General features: G+C 34.9%; 1 protein-coding gene across 1 annotated transcript in view; it reads right to left on the bottom strand.

The window, feature by feature from the left end:
- The window catches only part of LOC148624870 (uncharacterized), a 28,321-nt gene extending 9,396 nt beyond the window's left edge, over positions 1-18,925 (bottom strand). Inside the window, exons 1-16 of the mRNA XM_088571033.1 lie at positions 18,104-18,925; positions 16,621-16,746; positions 15,994-16,134; positions 14,448-14,588; positions 13,901-14,017; positions 12,953-13,093; positions 12,406-12,522; positions 11,458-11,598; positions 10,915-11,031; positions 10,274-10,438; positions 10,043-10,123; positions 9,477-9,596; positions 8,991-9,107; positions 8,365-8,493; positions 7,165-7,492; positions 90-495 (exon numbers count right to left, since the gene is read on the bottom strand). Coding sequence (XP_088427159.1) covers positions 90-495; positions 7,165-7,492; positions 8,365-8,493; positions 8,991-9,107; positions 9,477-9,596; positions 10,043-10,123; positions 10,274-10,438; positions 10,915-11,031; positions 11,458-11,598; positions 12,406-12,522; positions 12,953-13,093; positions 13,901-14,017; positions 14,448-14,588; positions 15,994-16,134; positions 16,621-16,746; positions 18,104-18,506 — 2,790 coding nt within the window. The 5' untranslated portion in view covers positions 18,507-18,925. The remainder of the gene's footprint in view (positions 1-89; positions 496-7,164; positions 7,493-8,364; positions 8,494-8,990; positions 9,108-9,476; positions 9,597-10,042; positions 10,124-10,273; positions 10,439-10,914; positions 11,032-11,457; positions 11,599-12,405; positions 12,523-12,952; positions 13,094-13,900; positions 14,018-14,447; positions 14,589-15,993; positions 16,135-16,620; positions 16,747-18,103) is intronic.
- Positions 18,926-19,447: the final 522 nt, after the last annotated feature.

Raw genomic sequence — 19,447 nt, forward strand, 5'->3', positions numbered from 1 at the left:
ACCCAAGATGAAGATAGAGTATTAACAGTCCCATCGGGAAAAACGACCTTTTCCTCCTCTTTTACGCAACTATAACCGTAACGAATTACTGTCCTAACGTAATTGTTATTTGTTATTGCTTGTCTTCTAATTTGTTCCAAAGCTTTAGCTTCTGGAGCCTCACTAAAGGAACTGGGAGGGGCAAGAAACCGAGGTTGGTTCTTGCCCTCCCGTATGATATCTGAATTAGGCACAGCCAAATGAATGGAGTCCCATCCTCCTTGCATTGTCCGTTCCTCGTGAACGAGAGATATGTTCATTGTGCCTGCGTTAGCGCATGTAGGTGGTTCTTTCACTTGCGACATCTGGCGGTTGAATGCATTGTTGGAGGTCAATTCTTTTCTGTGAGGGTTTGACGTCAATGGAGGTGGCAAATGATTAATACCCTCCGTACAAATGTCTAGTACTACTGGTTCATCTAGAATTTCTGGTGCCGTAGCAACCTGTGTTTCATCACTGATGATATGATTCGGCATCATTTGAAACAGGTTAGTTGTTTTATTTTTCGAACGCGCAAACCTACTTAACGTGCTTTTTCAAGGTTCCGATGTGTCTAGGATATGCCCAGTCTCTCTGTCGCTCAACTCTTAATGCAAATATAATGACATCTGAAAATACAACATGAACGAAGCATTCAGAATCATATCTAAGAAAGACAGGATCAGCCAGTGACAAGAGAAACAGCATGTTTATTTATTTTCCGGATTACCTATAGAAATTATCTGTAAACCAATTTACTATACATCACTGCGCTTACTGTACGGTATACTCTACACATTTAACTAGATAGGCTTAAATAAACAATTCTATAAATTGCAAATAGCCCAGAGCGACTAATCAGTGGTCATCGGAGTTTTTATTATCATAAGGCAAAATGCATGTATATTAGCGCAGCAGGATAAATATAACAACAATGCGTACTAAAGCAATCGCAAATAACATACATATGGTCATACATTGCATTTCAAAATACAAATAATGTGTAGCGAAGCATTCTATATCACGGACGGCCTCGCTGGTTAGGAAAACCACAAAACCCAACTGCAAGGTTGTGCAACTACTTTATATGTAGGAAAGTTCTGTGGAAACCTGTGTCCATACCCAATGCGAAAGACTGTACCAAGAGTTATACCTGGACGAAGTATTAGTTTAGAATATTGGAAAACATAAAATAAAATAAATTATATATCTATAAAACATATTTATCAAATATTATTGAAAAATGTATAATCATAAGCAAAGACAAAATTATATCTACTATATTTTTACTGCTGAAACTTGAGTGTTGACCAGTCAGGTGTAGGCTAGAAAGTGATTACAAAGGAAATATTCTACTATACTATCGAAACGTCGGAAATTATACTTATTGGTTACAAGAAAAAAATCATAAGGCATGATCACCACTCATTATATGAAGCTTATTTAATAAGAAAGCGGGGTTTAGTACTGGGTAAAGTTTTAAATGTTAAAATGGCAAAAACATGAAAACAGGGGACAGAAGAGACGATCCACGTATACATGTTAACAAGGGAATAAAATACAATAACACACAAACTTCGTATAATAAAAACAAGAATGCACACTTTAAACTAAAGCAATTGTAAAATAAACTTCCACAAAATCAGTAATTGTCATCAAGTGCTTCGAAAGGGTAGGTGTCTCCTGCTCTGGCGAAGGCAACAGAATGAGTAAAATGAGAAAAAGCCTGGACCTTAAATTTGACGCAAGATACACGTATCTTGCCTAATCTGTGAGATGTAAATTTCATATAGGTCTATCAAATTCTTTTGACGACCATAAAACTTCTGCACTGATGATATCAAGTAGATTTTGAAAATATTTTTGCTTTTCTAAGAAATTCAGTATACGTATCACATGTGCGACAGTGAGGGTCAACTGTGAAATGTACATTCTATAGGCTGGAAGTGATGGTGCATATTGCCACCAAGAAAAGGGAAGCTCACAATCGGAAAGTCAAAATCATCTTCTTCGTTATAACGTTTTAAAGCTGCATTAGCTGTCATTTCCGTAAATTTTCGTTTCTTTTGAAATATACCTTAACTTTGAATTATTTTTACTAAATAGTACATTTCTTGTACAATTTCATTTGATATCCATAAATAAAATGCATTAAATACATGAAATATGTGTCTATATATTTATTGTCTGGCAAGACAAAAAAAAATCAACCTAAGTAAGTTCGTATGCATGTTACTTCTGGTGACCTTAATCCGCGCATGTGCTATAAGGGTCGCTTCTTTCATAAACATCTGATCGCAAAGCGAAAGTAGTTATTCAACGGCAAGGAAGACCGACGGACTTTTGTAAAAGAAAAAAGTTCGAATATAACGCAAAGATCCTTTTCAAATTTACGTATTTTGATATAATGCGGCTCAAATATGGTCATTATTTATTTGAAAACTAATCGAGAAATAGATGAACTGAAATGAAAACAAAACACGTGCTTACCTGTGTATCCGTTTTTGTTTGTTTGTTGTTGTTGTTTTTTTTTTTTTTTTTTTTGCCAAGGTTAAAGTATTTTTAACCCTGGTGAATGTCCTGTCGGCAATCTTCGGAGGTAATGGCGAAAAGTAATTAGATCTGACCTACCGATATTCTCTGACTGAAAAAACGTTGTTTTCACAATATTCTGTAGGTATTATCAACATTAATTGCTTCAATTGCATTACTACAAACTTATTTCATTGAATCAGCAAAATTCAGTAGAATCAGAACTGAACAAATTTGGCAGCTAATACAGCTTTAAGTTCAAACGTCCTGTATCATCCATATATATATGTTAAGATCTTGGTATGAAGCAAGGTATGATATTTCGGTTATCTCTTTAATTTCAAGTTCAATCAGTTCAACCAGGTAGATTAACGTAATTAGTTTTTGCAAGGACTTTTTAAAGTTAATACAGTATCTATCTGGGATATTCGCTTACCAACTTTGTAAAGAATATAGAACCGACCGACCGAGAGTGGTGCACAGTATGTTCACATGGGTATTCTAATGGTCTGTTAGAACAAAAACGTTGTCGATCAGACCAGGAATTCCAACATTAAACAACAGACTCATGGAATTTCTTGTACATTTGTAGGAATCCGTATAGTTTTTTTTTCACAATTAATCATTGTCAGTGCCCAATACTAGATAAATGTATCTTTTATTGCCCGGTTTGTATAGTAACATTGGTTGAACTGACTGTAGCTAGTCGTATGGAAGGGTGGTGTACACGATAGAGACATCAACAACATTCACAAATCATTTGCACGGAATGAGCTTCATTATTTTATTCAATATCATTTCGTTACAAACGCTATTCAACGATTAGGGATCCGTTTAATTTCATTGAAATAAAAACAATCTATCATTTACATATTAACGAACAAAAATAAACAAACAAACCTGTTAGAATCATGATACGTATACAATGCTACACACTTATAGGCTGCAAATGAAGAAAAATAAAGCGCAAAGATTGATATATAAACGAACAATTAAACGTCTTCAGCGTCAGTCCTTGTAAGAATCAAGCAGTAGGTGAGGCATGGTTGTAAAATTCCATCATTTTGATAGTGTAATTTGACTACTGTCAGAATCAAGAAAAACAGACAAAATTTTCAATATTGTACTGGACCATTGACTTACAATTTCATTGAAATGCACTGAAAATGAACATTTCAAGGGCAGATAACTCTTTCAAAAAACTCATTTTTCTATACTTCTATTGAAACATTTCTGAACAAAGCCAGTGATAAGGAGATCAAATAATGGTATTTTCAAATATAGCAAGCATCCTAGAGAGAAGTTATATTGTCATATCGATGGGTTTTTGAAATGCATGTTTCTAATTTTTTTCCCATTTTGCCTGATTCTTACAAATACTTAAACTTAATGGTCACTCTGTCTGCTTGTTACCACACCCTGTATTTTTACCAAAACGTTATCAGAGGTAGTACTTTAGAAAGCAATTGGAAACAACAAGCAAAGATGACCTGCGTTACAATGATAACTTAAACATGGTCAAGTTTCGTGCATTTCAATAAATTTAGATCGAATGTTTTGTTTTGTCATTGAAAAAGATTATTTCTATTGCTACCATATAATCTATTACAAAAGAGACAAAAAATAAAATGAATAGATACTAAAACATTACTAAGATACGATACGATAAAACAAACGATAAACAAATTAAAGGAAAGAAAATTAAACAAAAATAGTATCGGTCATCATGATATGGGCGGTTTCACATTTCATCCTGTTGATGACTGTTTGTATTTATATGTATTTTGTTAATTGGATAGAAGTTGTATTCGACAGATCTTCCTATTTTGTAGATATCCATTTCTGCGGAAACTTCTTTTGTTTATGACATAACCTATTGAAGAAGTTATGTACAATTCTTGTTAAAACCGATAAAGTAATTTTTTTCTGAACCGCAAAATTTTAAATAAATATTCTGACCCAACAAATTTTACCAGCCCCCACCTTCCCCCACTCAGAATCAAATGGTTGTCTGCCAAGTTCCAATACTTGAATACAGATTTTAAACAGAATGACTTGATTCGAACATTACACGACTCATGAAGGATTTATTTAGTTCTCCCACCTTCTTCAAGGACTCATGTGAAATAACAGATATTTTGCTCACTAATTGCTTCTGTTAAACGAATTGGAAACTCTTTTTTACACAGAGTGCAGTGGATGAAATCATCTATGGCTTGTAGTTCATGTCCTTAGGGAAACTAAAGTCGTAGCAGCTTCTTTTCTATACCACTTACCACAGACAATACAGAATAGCAACTTCGACAAATAGTTTTAGGAAAAATAACCCTGTAGCGTGGTCTCCCCGCGTACACGTCTTTTTTTTTGTACTAAGGATTACACTTGGCTACAAACTCCGAGTGTTTCCTGTTCCAGTCAAGAGCGATGTAGGCAACATGCTACCGGTATTGCATCCCTCCTTCAGATTCCTGTCGGCATTAATTCAAAAGATTTCTACAGAACAAACTATGTATCATCATTCCTTTTCCTCAATTTTTTTTTAAGTAAGATAAACCTTAAATCTCCTAATTCAAATTCCAGATTCTTTATTTCAATCTTAAGAAGTTTTGTTTCTTTACGTAGTATCTCATGAAGTAATTTCAAAAAGAAAAAAAATACCTCAGTCTGAGCACGTAGATAGACTTTCGTCAAAGTGTTGTATTCTTAATTCTCTCTTAGCTTCTTAGATGAAAAAGTGAAATTCATGTTCATTGCCTAATTTTGTACCGGTATACGCTTCAACAGAGAAATGTCTTTTGTTACTCTTTTCTGCTGATCTAGCCTTTTTATTTTTGATCGAGTTTAAAATCAATGAATTCTGGGCTTTTCTGGTAGTTCTTGTTTAAATGTGTTGCTTAACCTTCATATTTTTCGAGCCGCTTAGAATTCTACATCATTTATTTTTTGCTTGAATTTTGATCTTTAAATCTTATTAATTTAGCTTTTTTTTTTAAAGAAGACCTTGTGAAAAGTGTATACGTAAACGTCCATGATATGAAAGCTATTTCTACCTCTTTTACATTTGTTATTATAACGTTGCAAAGCGGGAGGTATATAGTGATCATGATGTCTGTCTGTCCGTTCGTCCCTTCTGAATTTCGTTGAATTTACTGGGTGCTGTCAAATAAATTTCTTGGGGCAGGGTGGTAGAGTGTTAGTCGTATGACTTGTAATAAGGAGGTTGACACCGCTGTGGGTTCAAATACCGCAGGTGTCCAGGTTTCCAGGCATCTTCCCTCCCCTGGGAGTTTCACCGATTTTCCGGTCTGGAATATCATACTTTCCTCCCCATCGGCCTGGCAACCATTGCGAGGAGCTCGTGCTAGCCAAACGGGCGTTAAAATTGCCGTCGGTTAAAAAAGCTCTACAGAGCTTAAATATGTTAGTTGTTGACTTGTAAAAGCACGTGTATTCACCGACAGTAAATAACATTTACCTTTACATTTTAGAACAGGAGTATGTTCAGCTTTTGTTGATAGTTTCTGTTGAAAATTTCAGTTAAGTATCCCCATTTAGCCGATTGACAACCCATTACACTTACCAGATTTTACTCACTCGCAATATGACGGGTGTCTTAAGCAGAGCAGGAAAGACATTCTTCTTAAGCATCTGATGTCATGCATGTTTTTCTACTACTAAGGGAAGGGGGGGGTCAACGTCCTTCACTATCCTGTCGGGTTTCGCACGGACGGCATGTTTTTCCCAGTTTCTTCAGTTTTTACATGTTGCTGCATTTCATACTTTTGTCTATGTTGCACATGTAGATTGTTCAAAGTAAAAACTAAGAAGCAAAGACAATGTGACTGAATGCAATTACGTCTTCCTGTGGGATATTGTGGCTGTAGCAAACTACTGCAGGATATGTTCGATTGATCAGATCTTCTTATTGTTAATCTATAATCAATCAATCAATCCATGGCTAGCAAATACGGGTGTTGGTACCGTACGCTTAATATCACCTAAACCATGTTGTGAACCGATATGTAGGCCTACATGGTCGGGAATAAAGAAAATGGACCTCGCATGTATGACTTGTCTTTATCTTGTGTCTATGTAAGAACAATCTAAGAACTTTCTAGGTGTAAAAATTTAAAACCTTTTTAATGTGTAAAAACTAAGACTTGCAATTTTGGTTTTACTTGTTTGTTTGTTAGTTTGTTTTTTATTCTTGTTTTTTTTTATCAAAACTCCTACTTATTTAGAGCTTATCACATTTTAAGCCAGTCAACATAGAATATGTGTACATAAAACATTTATTTTTAAAATTTATTTGTCCAATTTTTGAGGTTATTTCTTTCTTTCCGGACGTTTCATTCATTATGTAGTGCGAATTTCTGCTGATAGGTTCTTTAATATTTTGCAGTGAAAATGGATAAATATATGTCAACCAAACCAACGTACCTTTTAATAATATCTGGAGTAAATATCCGAAACATAAAACTTCATTTAGGCTAAAGATCTGAGTTACTGTAGAAAGATATTTATTGTGCTAGATATTTCAAAAATATTCTTGATATTCAAATAATTAACGCATAAATTACATAGTTGGTCTAATTTTGAATGAGTAAATTTGTTCATCCATGTCTTTTTTGGGTCAAGTATCTTTTCTTTTTCTCAATCATACGTTTCTCCTTTTCCATCAAATAACGCTTCTTTTTCTCCATCATTTTCATTTTCTGTGCATGTCTGTCCATCATTTTGTGTTTTCGGATCAAGTTCTGTTTTTTAGCAAGGTTACGGTCGTTAATGTGTCTCCTCAAAGAGTTATGAAGGTTCTTCCTGGACATGTGCATTGCTTTCAACGCGGTTCGGACGACATTGTTGTTTCTTTGCGCGTGTCTCTTGCTCCTTGATTTCAGTTCTTTTAATAGTCTCTGAAACTCTTTCAGCATTGCTCGTCTACCTAATAGAGGTGAAATTGAAAAAGTTGGTCAGCATAGCAAATAGTTGACAAATGTTTGATCCTATTCGGAAATTCAGAAATCTTAAAAGTAGCGTATTACTTTATTACCATCCCTTAGGTTTATACATGTATTACTTCATTACCATCCCTTAGGTTTATATATGTGTATTACTTCATTACCATCCCTTAGGTTTATGCATGTATTACTTCATTACCATCCCTTAGGTTTATATATGTGTATTACTTCATTACCATCCCTTAGGTTTATACATGTATTACTTCATTACCATCCCTTAGGTTTATATATGTGTATTACTTCATTACCATCCCTTAGGTTTATACATGTATTACTTCATTACCATCCCTTAGGTTTATATACATGTATTACTTCATTACCATCCCTTAGGTTTAATTCCAAGATTCATGTCTACATCATATATCATACTAAATGCTTTTAGCATCATAAGACGCTTGGTATATTAGGTTGTCTTTTTGTCTCTTTTTTATCGTAATGTTAAGAATTATACTAAAGGATACTCTAGGTACCACTATATCCAACTCTGATTGATTGTCCATTCGGTTGGACTTTCTGACGCTAATCACTTTAACTTGAGAGCAAATGGGCAACACATAACGTGGCTTTCCTCGCCATTATAAATAATGGCCTAGGAACTTGACTTTCCACATAAAAAAATCAAAAAGCGTCTTCACTTCTTTTAAAGGATCGATCCACTTAAAGGATTGAAAGATGTTTATTGTAGAGGGCTCGCAAGTGTGTTACGACAAAAAAAAAACGGGCGTTATTGTCAGCATACACATATTTCACAATTTCATAGTCGAGATTGGTTAAATCTTTCCTGATGAAAACTTACTTGGAGAAGGGTTATTACAGTTAGCTTCATCAGACCTATCTGGACAGTCCGTAAACCCGTCACATTTCTCTGAGGCCTGGATACACAGAGTGTTGTCAGTACATCTTACCATTGTGGCACTGGGACATCCTACAAATATTTTTGTATGAAGTACTGCTGAACAGTTCTACCCAGGAAAATGGTAATTAAATTGGTAATGCGTTATCAACCACTTGGCACACTTTGAGTCATGATTTGTTCACTATTTGCAATGTATGGTTTTTGTGGGTACATTTGGTTCAAATAATAGCTTATAGGTATAGTTGCATAAAATATTGTTTCTAATGAAGAGTAAAACTGCAAGACTTAAAGTCATGAATTTAAAATCAATTGTCGAACCCAGAAATAATCAAAACACAATTTTGAAAATACAGTTTCAACAAGAAAAATAAAAAAATCGATGAATTAGTACCCCACCAGCGTCTATTAATTAAATTCAACCTAAGGGGCTCGGGGAGAAATTTGACGTTTCAAACACACAAAAGATGGTGTATGTTTAAGAAAATGAAATCTTAACATGTTTATCGATTCCAGTTTCGCTTAAGAATCTGTATAATATATTGTGATATCAGACCATTACTACATACCACTACAACCTTCTTCGTCACCCCCATTGGTACAATCAGGAATACCGTTACATTTTTCTGTGCTTGGTATACAGTAGCTGTTGGGACATTTAAATTGGTCACTGGAACAAGTAGTAGCTGTAAGATCAGGAAGTTTACTTTTATAAGTGTAGGCTCTTCTTTTACTTAAAATTTTCTGTAACCTGTGCACTTGGGTGTGCACGTTGTTTTAAAATATCAATGCTAATTAATTCATGTCCACTACTAAAAGATATTTGATTTTTATGTTGAGGTATTGCTTTGTGTTTTAAAAAATGTTGTATTTTTGTTTTAGGTATAACGAATGAATTTAAACGAAATCTACTAAATAATTTTACTTTGTCAAATTGAAAGACCAATAATGTGACTTGTACATGTACTACACGTAAAATATTTCACATTTCAACAATATTTTAGACAGAAATGGTAAGCTATTGACCTTCCAATCTACTATACTGTAATACATACCTTCACAATTTTGCTCATCATCTCCAGTAGGACAGTCCTGGTAACCATCACAACGGGCGGAGGTAGCAACGCAGGTTACGCCATCTGAACACTTGAATTTTCCGGCTGGACATGTAAAGCCTGTAAAATTGCGAAAAATTCATAAGGCACCAAAGCTAAGGGCGGATGAAATCAGATTTAAAAAGTACTATCTTTAAAAAAAAATATAGCCGACGCAAATTCTCGCTTTGTTAATACAAAAAAAAAACTGATTAAGATCTTATTTGGTGACCTGTGTGATCACTGTGCAATGTTTCGTATTTCAATTAATAAATTGGTTCAACAAGTAAACAATTTCCAATTATTCAATATATATTTTTGTATGAAAGTGATTGAAATATTCGGGAACCAATGCCCCCAATGGAGCCTGAAATTACACGGTTGCTATCACAATCAAGCTTCATATGTTAGGTTGCGATGGTTAAGCATCATGGATGTCACTTGATGTCAAAACAAACTCAATATCGAGTGGAAAAAAATATTGAAACTCGGTTTTCGTCCACTTCTATATTTTGTTAGTCCCTTACTTTGACACATTGAAGCGTCCTCGTCAGCTCCGTCATCACAGTCTTTGAACATATCACACTTCGTAGAATCATCACCGCAATCTGTAGAAAAAAATCAAATTGGTGAGTCAAAGAATAGAAACGAGGTAAACGCTTCTTTTCGCAAAAAGAAAATTGAGTAACCACATGGGCAATGCAAATTGATCAATATTTAACAAACTTTTGAAAATCCACTGGAAACTCCAAACTTACTTCCGCCGCCGCCGCCACCACCACCACCACCACAATTGGCCTCATCTGAATTATCATTGCAGTCTTTATAGTCGTCACATTCATATGAACCCGGATAGCACGTGCCGTCACTGACACATTGGAATTCACCGTCTTTGCAGCCACCTGGGGCTGGAGTTGTAGTTGCTGAAAAAAAAAATCGGTTGCGTTTCTAAACTAAATATTAGTAATTTTTTTTAAAAAAAAGTAGTATTGACTAGTTTTACCATCTGTTGTTTTGGGAACGAGAGGTATGATAATGGTTTATGTTTAATTTCTTTAATTGTCAAATCCCGGAAATAAAAAAGCACATGTACTTGCCACAGACGACACAAAAACTACAAAAAAACAAATTATCAAAACGGATGACGGAAAAATGCCATTTCCGGAAATAATAATTAGAAAAGAAATCGAATTCAACTCATGTATATAATAATAGTGGGAGTAAACATAAATATTGTTCATATGTATATGGGTTTGAATATACAATTTAGAATTTACCACATCTTAATCGCATACTCGTTAATGCTTATGTACACGAAGCCAAACATATTTGTTTTCGATTATATTTCATTATTTCTTTGTCTTTTAAATGCCAAAAATATCAAAGCTCCAGTATTTACTGGGACAATTGGCCTCATCTGAATTATCATTGCAGTCTTTATAGTCGTCACATTCATATGAACCCGGATAGCACGTGTCGTCACTGACACATTGGAATTTGCCGTCTTTGCAGCCACCTGATTATGATGGTGGACGGCAAATTTAAAGTAAAGGTTAAGGTCATCATAACTGACAGCTATTCAAAATTATGAGACAGTGTCCAAAAGATCACACAGGTTCTCTGAGGTAGTTACGGACACATTGGTATAATGAAGGGCAGATTTCTAGCTAGAGAGCTACTAGTATTTAAATTAATCACAAGCCTACCTAAATTTGTATTGATATTGCAACTGGTCAATTTCAACTAACTGTAAAATAATCAGCCTTAAATGATGTTGCACTGCAAAGGTTTTGAATACTAGTATAAAATTAAGAATCTACCTCATCTTAATCGCATACTCGTTTATGCTTATGTACACGAAGCCAAACATATTTGTTTTCGATTATATTTCATTATTTCTTTGTCTTTTAAATGCCGAAAATATCAAAGCTCCAGTACTTACTGGGACAATTGGCCTCATCTGAATTATCATTGCAGTCTTTATAGTCGTCACATTCATATGAACCCGGATAGCACGTGCCGTCACTGACACATTGGAATTCACCGTCTTTGCATCCACTAGGGGCAGGAGTTGTTGTGGATGCTGAAACAAAATGATCCAAGTGTTTCGCGTGAACCATAACAGATATATGTTTCATTCCATTCCCGACGACCGTTTAACAAAAGCAGAGTTGATGTTTCTTATATTATGCATTTAAGTACATAATTTAAATGAAGCTTGATCAGTTTAAACTCGATTCAATTATTTCTAACAAATAGGCTTCTGGAACGGGGTTATATGGCTACAAGATTGAAGTCATCACTACAGAAGTTTTATGGTCGTCATCATGAACTCGTGGATCGTTATGGTGTATCCATCTGCACCAAGAAAACTTATTTATTCAACGTGTCATAGTTTTCTTTTCCTTTTCGTCTACACCGGACTTGACTTTTTATGAGCAACTCGGCGGGTTTTCCAGAAAAGCAGAGGACGCTTAGCCTATCGGTGCACCTGGTCCATGCTTCCAGTTTTTAGTGGAGCCCGAGTTGCTCATTTGCTTTTGTTACTTGGTATGTATGATTTCAGTTACTTCATGCTCTAAGTTGTGTACGTCTGTTTTCTATTTCTGGTCTTTGTCACTGGATTACATTCTTTTGATTACTGCTATAACCTTGGTTCCCTTGATTATTCTTTGGTGATCTTGGATGAATTCAGATGTTTATAAAAGGCGGTTTGAGGTTATAGTTTGCTAGTTTTTTGCAAAAATAAAATCGTGTTTGTGAAACAAAAAGAGGACTCTAACCCCGGAAACTTCCCAGGATCCGCCACTTTTGATTACTACATGAACCTAATTATGAAAATTGGGATCAACAATTGTAAATGATTTAGATATTATGCTCTAATACTTACTGGGACAATTGGCCTCATCTGAATTATCATTGCAGTCTTTATAGTCGTCACATTCATATGAACCCGGATAGCACGTGCCGTCACTGACACATTGGAATTGGCCGTCTTTGCAGCCACCTGATTATGATGGTGGATGGCAAATTTAAAGTAAAGGTTAAGGTCATCATAACTGACAGCTATTCAAAATTATAAGACAGTGTCCAAAAGATCACGCAGGTTCTCTGAGGTAGTTACGGACACATTGGTATAATAAAGGGCAGATTTCTAGCTAGAGAGCTACTAGTATTTAAATTACTCACAAGTCTAACTTAATTTGTATTGATATTGCAACTGGTCAATTTCAACTAACTGTAAAATAATCAGCCTTAAATACTGTTGCACTACAAAGGTTTTGAATACTAGTAGAATAAAATTAAGAATTGATCTCATCTTAATCGCATACTCGTTAATGCTTACGTACACGAAGCTAAACAGATTTGTTTTCGATTATATTTCATTCTTTTTGTGTCTTTTAAATGCCAAAAAATATCAAAGCTCCAGTACTTACTGGGACAATTGGCCTCATCTGAATTGTCATTGCAGTCTTTATAGTCGTCACATTCATATGAACCCGGATAGCACGTGCCGTCACTGACACATTGGAATTCACCGTCTTTGCATCCACTAGGGGCAGGAGTTGTTGTGGATGCTGAAACAAAATGATCCAAGTGTTTCGCGTGAACCATAACAGATATATGTTTCATTCCATTCCCGACGACCGTTTAACAAAAGCAGAGTTGATGTTTCTTATATTATGCATTTAAGTACATAATTTAAATGAAGCTTGATCAGTTTAAACTCGATTCAATTATTTCTAACAAATAGGCTTCTGGAACGGGGTTATATGGCTACAAGATTGAAGTCATCACTACAGAAGTTTTATGGTCGTCATCATGAACTCGTGGATCGTTATGGTGTATCCATCTGCACCAAGAAAACTTATTTATTCAACGTGTCATAGTTTTCTTTTCCTTTTCGTCTACACCGGACTTGACTTTTTATGAGCAACTCGGCGGGTTTTCCAGAAAAGCAGAGGACGCTTAGCCTATCGGTGCACCTGGTCCATGCTTCCAGTTTTTAGTGGAGCCCGAGTTGCTCATTTGCTTTTGTTACTTGGTATGTATGATTTCAGTTACTTCATGCTCTAAGTTGTGTACGTCTGTTTTCTATTTCTGGTCTTTGTCACTGGATTACATTCTTTTGATTACTGCTATAACCTTGGTTCCCTTGATTATTCTTTGGTGATCTTGGATGAATTCAGATGTTTATAAAAGGCGGTTTGAGGTTATAGTTTGCTAGTTTTTTGCAAAAATAAAATCGTGTTTGTGAAACAAAAAGAGGACTCTAACCCCGGAAACTTCCCAGGATCCGCCACTTTTGATTACTACATGAACCTAATTATGAAAATTGGGATCAACAATTGTAAATGATTTAGATATTATGCTCTAATACTTACTGGGACAATTGGCCTCATCTGAATTATCATTGCAGTCTTTATAGTCGTCACATTCATATGAACCCGGATAGCACGTGCCGTCACTGACACATTGGAATTGGCCGTCTTTGCAGCCACCTGATTATGATGGTGGATGGCAAATTTAAAGTAAAGGTTAAGGTCATCATAACTGACAGCTATTCAAAATTATAAGACAGTGTCCAAAAGATCACGCAGGTTCTCTGAGGTAGTTACGGACACATTGGTATAATAAAGGGCAGATTTCTAGCTAGAGAGCTACTAGTATTTAAATTACTCACAAGTCTAACTTAATTTGTATTGATATTGCAACTGGTCAATTTCAACTAACTGTAAAATAATCAGCCTTAAATACTGTTGCACTACAAAGGTTTTGAATACTAGTAGAATAAAATTAAGAATTGATCTCATCTTAATCGCATACTCGTTAATGCTTACGTACACGAAGCTAAACAGATTTGTTTTCGATTATATTTCATTCTTTTTGTGTCTTTTAAATGCCAAAAAATATCAAAGCTCCAGTACTTACTGGGACAATTGGCCTCATCTGAATTGTCATTGCAGTCTTTATAGTCGTCACATTCATATGAACCCGGATAGCACGTGCCGTCACTGACACATTGGAATTCACCGTCTTTGCATCCACTAGGGGCAGGAGTTGTTGTGGATGCTGAAACAAAATGATCCAAGTGTTTCGCGTGAACCATAACAGATATATGTTTCATTCCATTCCCGACGACCGTTTAACAAAAGCAGAGTTGATGTTTCTTATATTATGCATTTAAGTACAAAATTTAAATGAAGCTTGATCAGTTTAAACTCGATTCAATTATTTCTAACAAATAGGCTTCTGGAACGGGGTTATATGGCTACAAGATTGAAGTCATCACTACAGAAGTTTTATGGTCGTCATCATGAACTCGTGGATCGTTATGGTGTATCCATCTGCACCAAGAAAACTTATTTATTCAACGTGTCATAGTTTTCTTTTCCTTTTCGTCTACCCCAGACTTGACTTTTTATGAGCAACTCGGCGGGTTTTCCAGAAAAGCAGAGGACGCTTAGCCTATCGGTGCACCTGGTCCATGCTTCCAGTTTTTAGTGGAGTCCGAGTTGCTCATTTGCTTTTGTTACTTGGTATGTATGATTTCAGTTACTTCATGCTCTAAGTTGTGTACGTCTGTTTTCTATTTCTGGTCTTTGTCACTGGATTACATTCTTTTGATTACTGCTATAACCTTGGTTCCCTTGATTATTCTTTGGTGATCTTGGATGAATTCAGATGTTTATAAAAGGCGGTTTGAGGTTATAGTTTGCTAGTCTTTTGCAAAAATAAAATCGTGTTTGTGAAACAAAAAGAGGACTCTAACCCCGGAAACTTCCCAGGATCCGCCACTTTTGATTACTACATGAACCTAATTATGAAAATTTGGATCAACAATTGTAAATGATTTAGATATTATGCTTAAAAGGGATTATTAAAATGCAGTAAACAAAAAGTCAATGTTATTTATTTTCATATCTTTGTGCCCGTTGTTAACTTTTCCTTAAATATCTTCTCAGAAAATCGCTCAGTGGATTTATATCAAATTTGCATTGTCCCCAGCATCCTTGCCGTATCTAAAACTTATTTCGATTATGCAGATCAAAGGTAAACATGGCCGCTGTTGCTATTTTTGCAGCACATGGGTCAGGTCACCAATTTCTACATATATTCAAAAACTATTAAAGATATTAGCAAATAAATGTGACCGTCCTTCAGCTTGAAAAACTTTATACAAGTCTCTGTTTGGTTGAAGTTGTACAACGATTACGCAAAATATCGAAATAAACTGTGATTGTTGAAATTATCCTTATGACAAGGCCTACAGAAGTCATAAACATTTAGTCTTAAATAGTGGGAGTAAATGTAAATATTATATTGCTGTACTGCCTAGATTTCAATTGATTATACAATTTAGAATTTACCTGATCTTAACGCATTCTCGTTAATGATTATGCGCGCAAAGCTAAACAAATATGTTCTCAATCATATTTGTTTTATCGTTCGTCTCTTCCAAAGCTCCAGTACTTACTTCCACAATTGGCCTCGTCTGAATTATCATCGCAGTCTTTATAGTTGTCGCATTCAAATGAACCCGGATGACACGTGCCGTCACTGACGCATTGAAATTCTCCATCTTCACATTGTGATGGTCTAGGTGTTGGAGTTGTGTCTTAATTACAATAAAAATGGAGGAGAAGGATAATATATCAATCGTAATGCTTTATACAGATTCAGTTATAATCACTTGTTCATAATTTAAGAATAAATTTTCCAGTCGTCTCCAGTTCAGTATGGCGTTTTAACTCTCAGTAGGTCATCTAAAAACTTTCTTATTACACTTAGTTCGATTCTCAAGTTACGAATTGCAAACGATAAAGATGTACATTAAAATCTAGTAAGCTTTCTAAGATTAATTCTACTTTGAAACAACATCTTTCTATGACATTTATTTGTGCACTTTGTTTTAAGAAATGTTTGGGGGCAATGTTTGCCTATACATTTTGTATTTTCAAAGTTGAACAGTTTCATGCCTTTTTCAAAGGGTTCATATTCAAAATTTCAAATTTTGTAATAGCTGCTGTGACTCAAACCATATCACTGAAGTGAGGTTCAAAGTGTCATGATCTTGCAAAAACGGGCTGAGTTTAATACATACCATCACATCCACATTCGTCACTTCCGTCCATGCAATCAGCTATGCCATTGCATCTTCCATTTATGTCAATACAAGTCATATCTTTACATTGAAATTCATTAACTGTATCACACATATCAGTCTCTTCTAAAATATGATTATATATATATATATTTATTTATTTATATATTTCAGATAACATATAAGGTCCAAAGGTCGTCACAAAGGTGGGAAACATTAAGTAGGTCCAGTTCTAGGCCTTTCTAGCGCAGGCACCACCCATACAATAGTACAATCATTATGATATTTTTGTTTAACATCCCCTCCTTTTGAACCCCTCTCTACGGGTCCGACACTCGATGCACGGGTTATTTGTTCGTTTTTGTTTTTGTTTATTTTATTTCTTACTTTTTGGTAGAACTGGACCAACAGATTGTTCAATATTACCTAGGGTATTCTGTAAAAGAACCAGGTCTAGATTTTACAAACACATTAGAACAAGCGCATTACTCTCTTCTAAACTATCAAATTATTAAGAAATATTCTTGAAATCTTATACCATGAAGAAGATAGGCTTTTGTAAGGATATGTTCGTGTATTGGTATGAATATTATGACACTAGACCTGGTGTGCAACAACAAAAAAAAATGGTGAAAGGTGTTCAAGGATTTTAGAAAAACGTGTAGTTTAAAAGTTAGTTATTTTTTACGATTATCTAAATGGCATATTAATAGACATATTTTAAAAAATTCACACATTGCGCATGTCAAGAGTGACAGTAGGTACAAAATGGGTGGTGATACTTCTGATAAATATGAAGTTATGAAGTACATGTATGTATTGAACATGTGATATACATGCTTTGACATTTTGTTTGTTAGTTTCTATGTTGTTGTTGACATAACTTGACTTTTATACCTTTATTTTATAATCAATGTGTAATAGATATAAAAGAATAATAGTTAAAATTCAATAACTTTATACGATCGGTACATTTTCGTGTTATTTTTCGTGGATATTCTTCTCTTTGTTTCGTTAAATTTTGTGCTAAGATTATTATAATAATAATATTAAAACGATTATTATTATAATATTGTAGATGTATTAGTGCAATAGAGAAATATTGTTAATAATATCATGCAGTATACTATTAATTAGAATTCGATGTTTTTTTCTCTCCTAAGGACAATTGTTCATAACGGTAAATATTTGCTACAAGTCCCTCAACTAAAATAGAGCGTCAAATTAAACTTATAGAGGATGGAAATTCTAGATCAAGAGAAAAGATCTGACAGCTGTACAGTATGTGTTTTCACATGTTGACAGGTTTTTACGAATCGAAAAAGAGAACTAACTGAGTGGGAAATGCGTTGTTTTAGGCAGTAAGTGCGATTCATCTCGCCCGATTTTTACTGTAGTCTTGTCATAGTTGGATTAAATTGACTCGGTGATGGATACAAATTGGAGAGAAGAGTGTTATATTACTAGAATAAAGCTTATATACCTTCACAATGTATTTCCCAGTGTCCTTTACCGTAATTAGTAACACCAATATTAACAATACCAAAAGCATTTAGTACGTCCGTCCATTTCAGTAATTTGTTTCCACCCTCGTCTAAGACTTCGATCGTATAATATCTCCAAGATATAGAAAATCGTCTCAACTGGTCATAGTTTATAAGATGTGGACCATCATAAGAATCTTCAATTAACCCTTGTTCGTTCAAGATATAGGCACCTAACATTGGTCCGAATAATTCATTGGTACTAAGGCCTATGGTATATCTTGGTTTTTCTATACAGTTGCTGGACATTAACGTAATCTCGACACCAGTCGAGGCGTTCACTGCAAACTGAAAAGTCAGATCAAAGGGGTCCCTTATTCTGTACCCAAAGGCTGACAGCATTATAAAGCCTTCATCCCCATCTGTTTCAATGAAGAAGTCGCGACATTTCTCCTCCTCTGTGTAGAAATTTGTTTTGATTCAATAAGTTAAGATCGGACATTGAAGCTAATACTCCATGGTGCACTATAAACAATATCTGTCCTTCTGATTCCCAGTACCCATAGAAACCGAACCATTACCAAAGACTCGTTTAAATGGCTGGCTAGGAATTATGAAGGGCTGATATATGATTTTTGTTTTGTACCTGTGTTTTCGATGAATAATGGGATAAGAAAACCTATACCAAGTTAGGATGACATTGATAAAAGGCATAGAACTTCCGGTCGCACCATATTCTATATCTGGAAGTTGTTTTGCGCAACAGGCTTACGCTTGTCAGCTTCCAAATACTAAAACAATCATATAATTACAGTCAAATTAACCTTAGTTCCAGTTTTTAGGACCGAAGCCGGCGGAGGATTGGTGAATCAGCAGATTGATGAAGAAGTAGTATGTTTAATCACCGCCTCACATGTACATGAAAATGTCTTTAAAACCAGAAATTGTTAGAATACTAATTTTTATTGATTACAGTATGAGTGTTAAATATAAACTGATGTTACTTTAAATGACAAAATAATAAACGACGAAAGTATAAGTTATTAAACAGAAGTGGATTCAAGCGAGGGCGTGGCGAGCAAATCTTAAAAAAAAATATAATGAAAACACTTTTACTGGACATATTGATTTTTACAAAAATATAAAACAGATTATGCCTTTATCCGTTTGCTTATCATTTTCCGACGACTAAACCCTCGGTCAATCCACCCCTGTAATTCACTATCTTTCGAATAAATACTGGTGGTTGTTGAGATGGGAGGACACATTTTGGTTTTCAAGAGAAGACAGGGCAATGATGATATGATCGCCAAGCTTTTTGTATCTTAACTCATTGTTAATTG

This window comes from Perna viridis, chromosome 2 (genome assembly GCF_037379345.1).
Source record: "Perna viridis isolate PV_CMFRI_1.1 ecotype Kerala chromosome 2, ASM3737934v1, whole genome shotgun sequence".
NCBI classification, from domain to species: domain Eukaryota; kingdom Metazoa; phylum Mollusca; class Bivalvia; order Mytilida; family Mytilidae; genus Perna; species Perna viridis.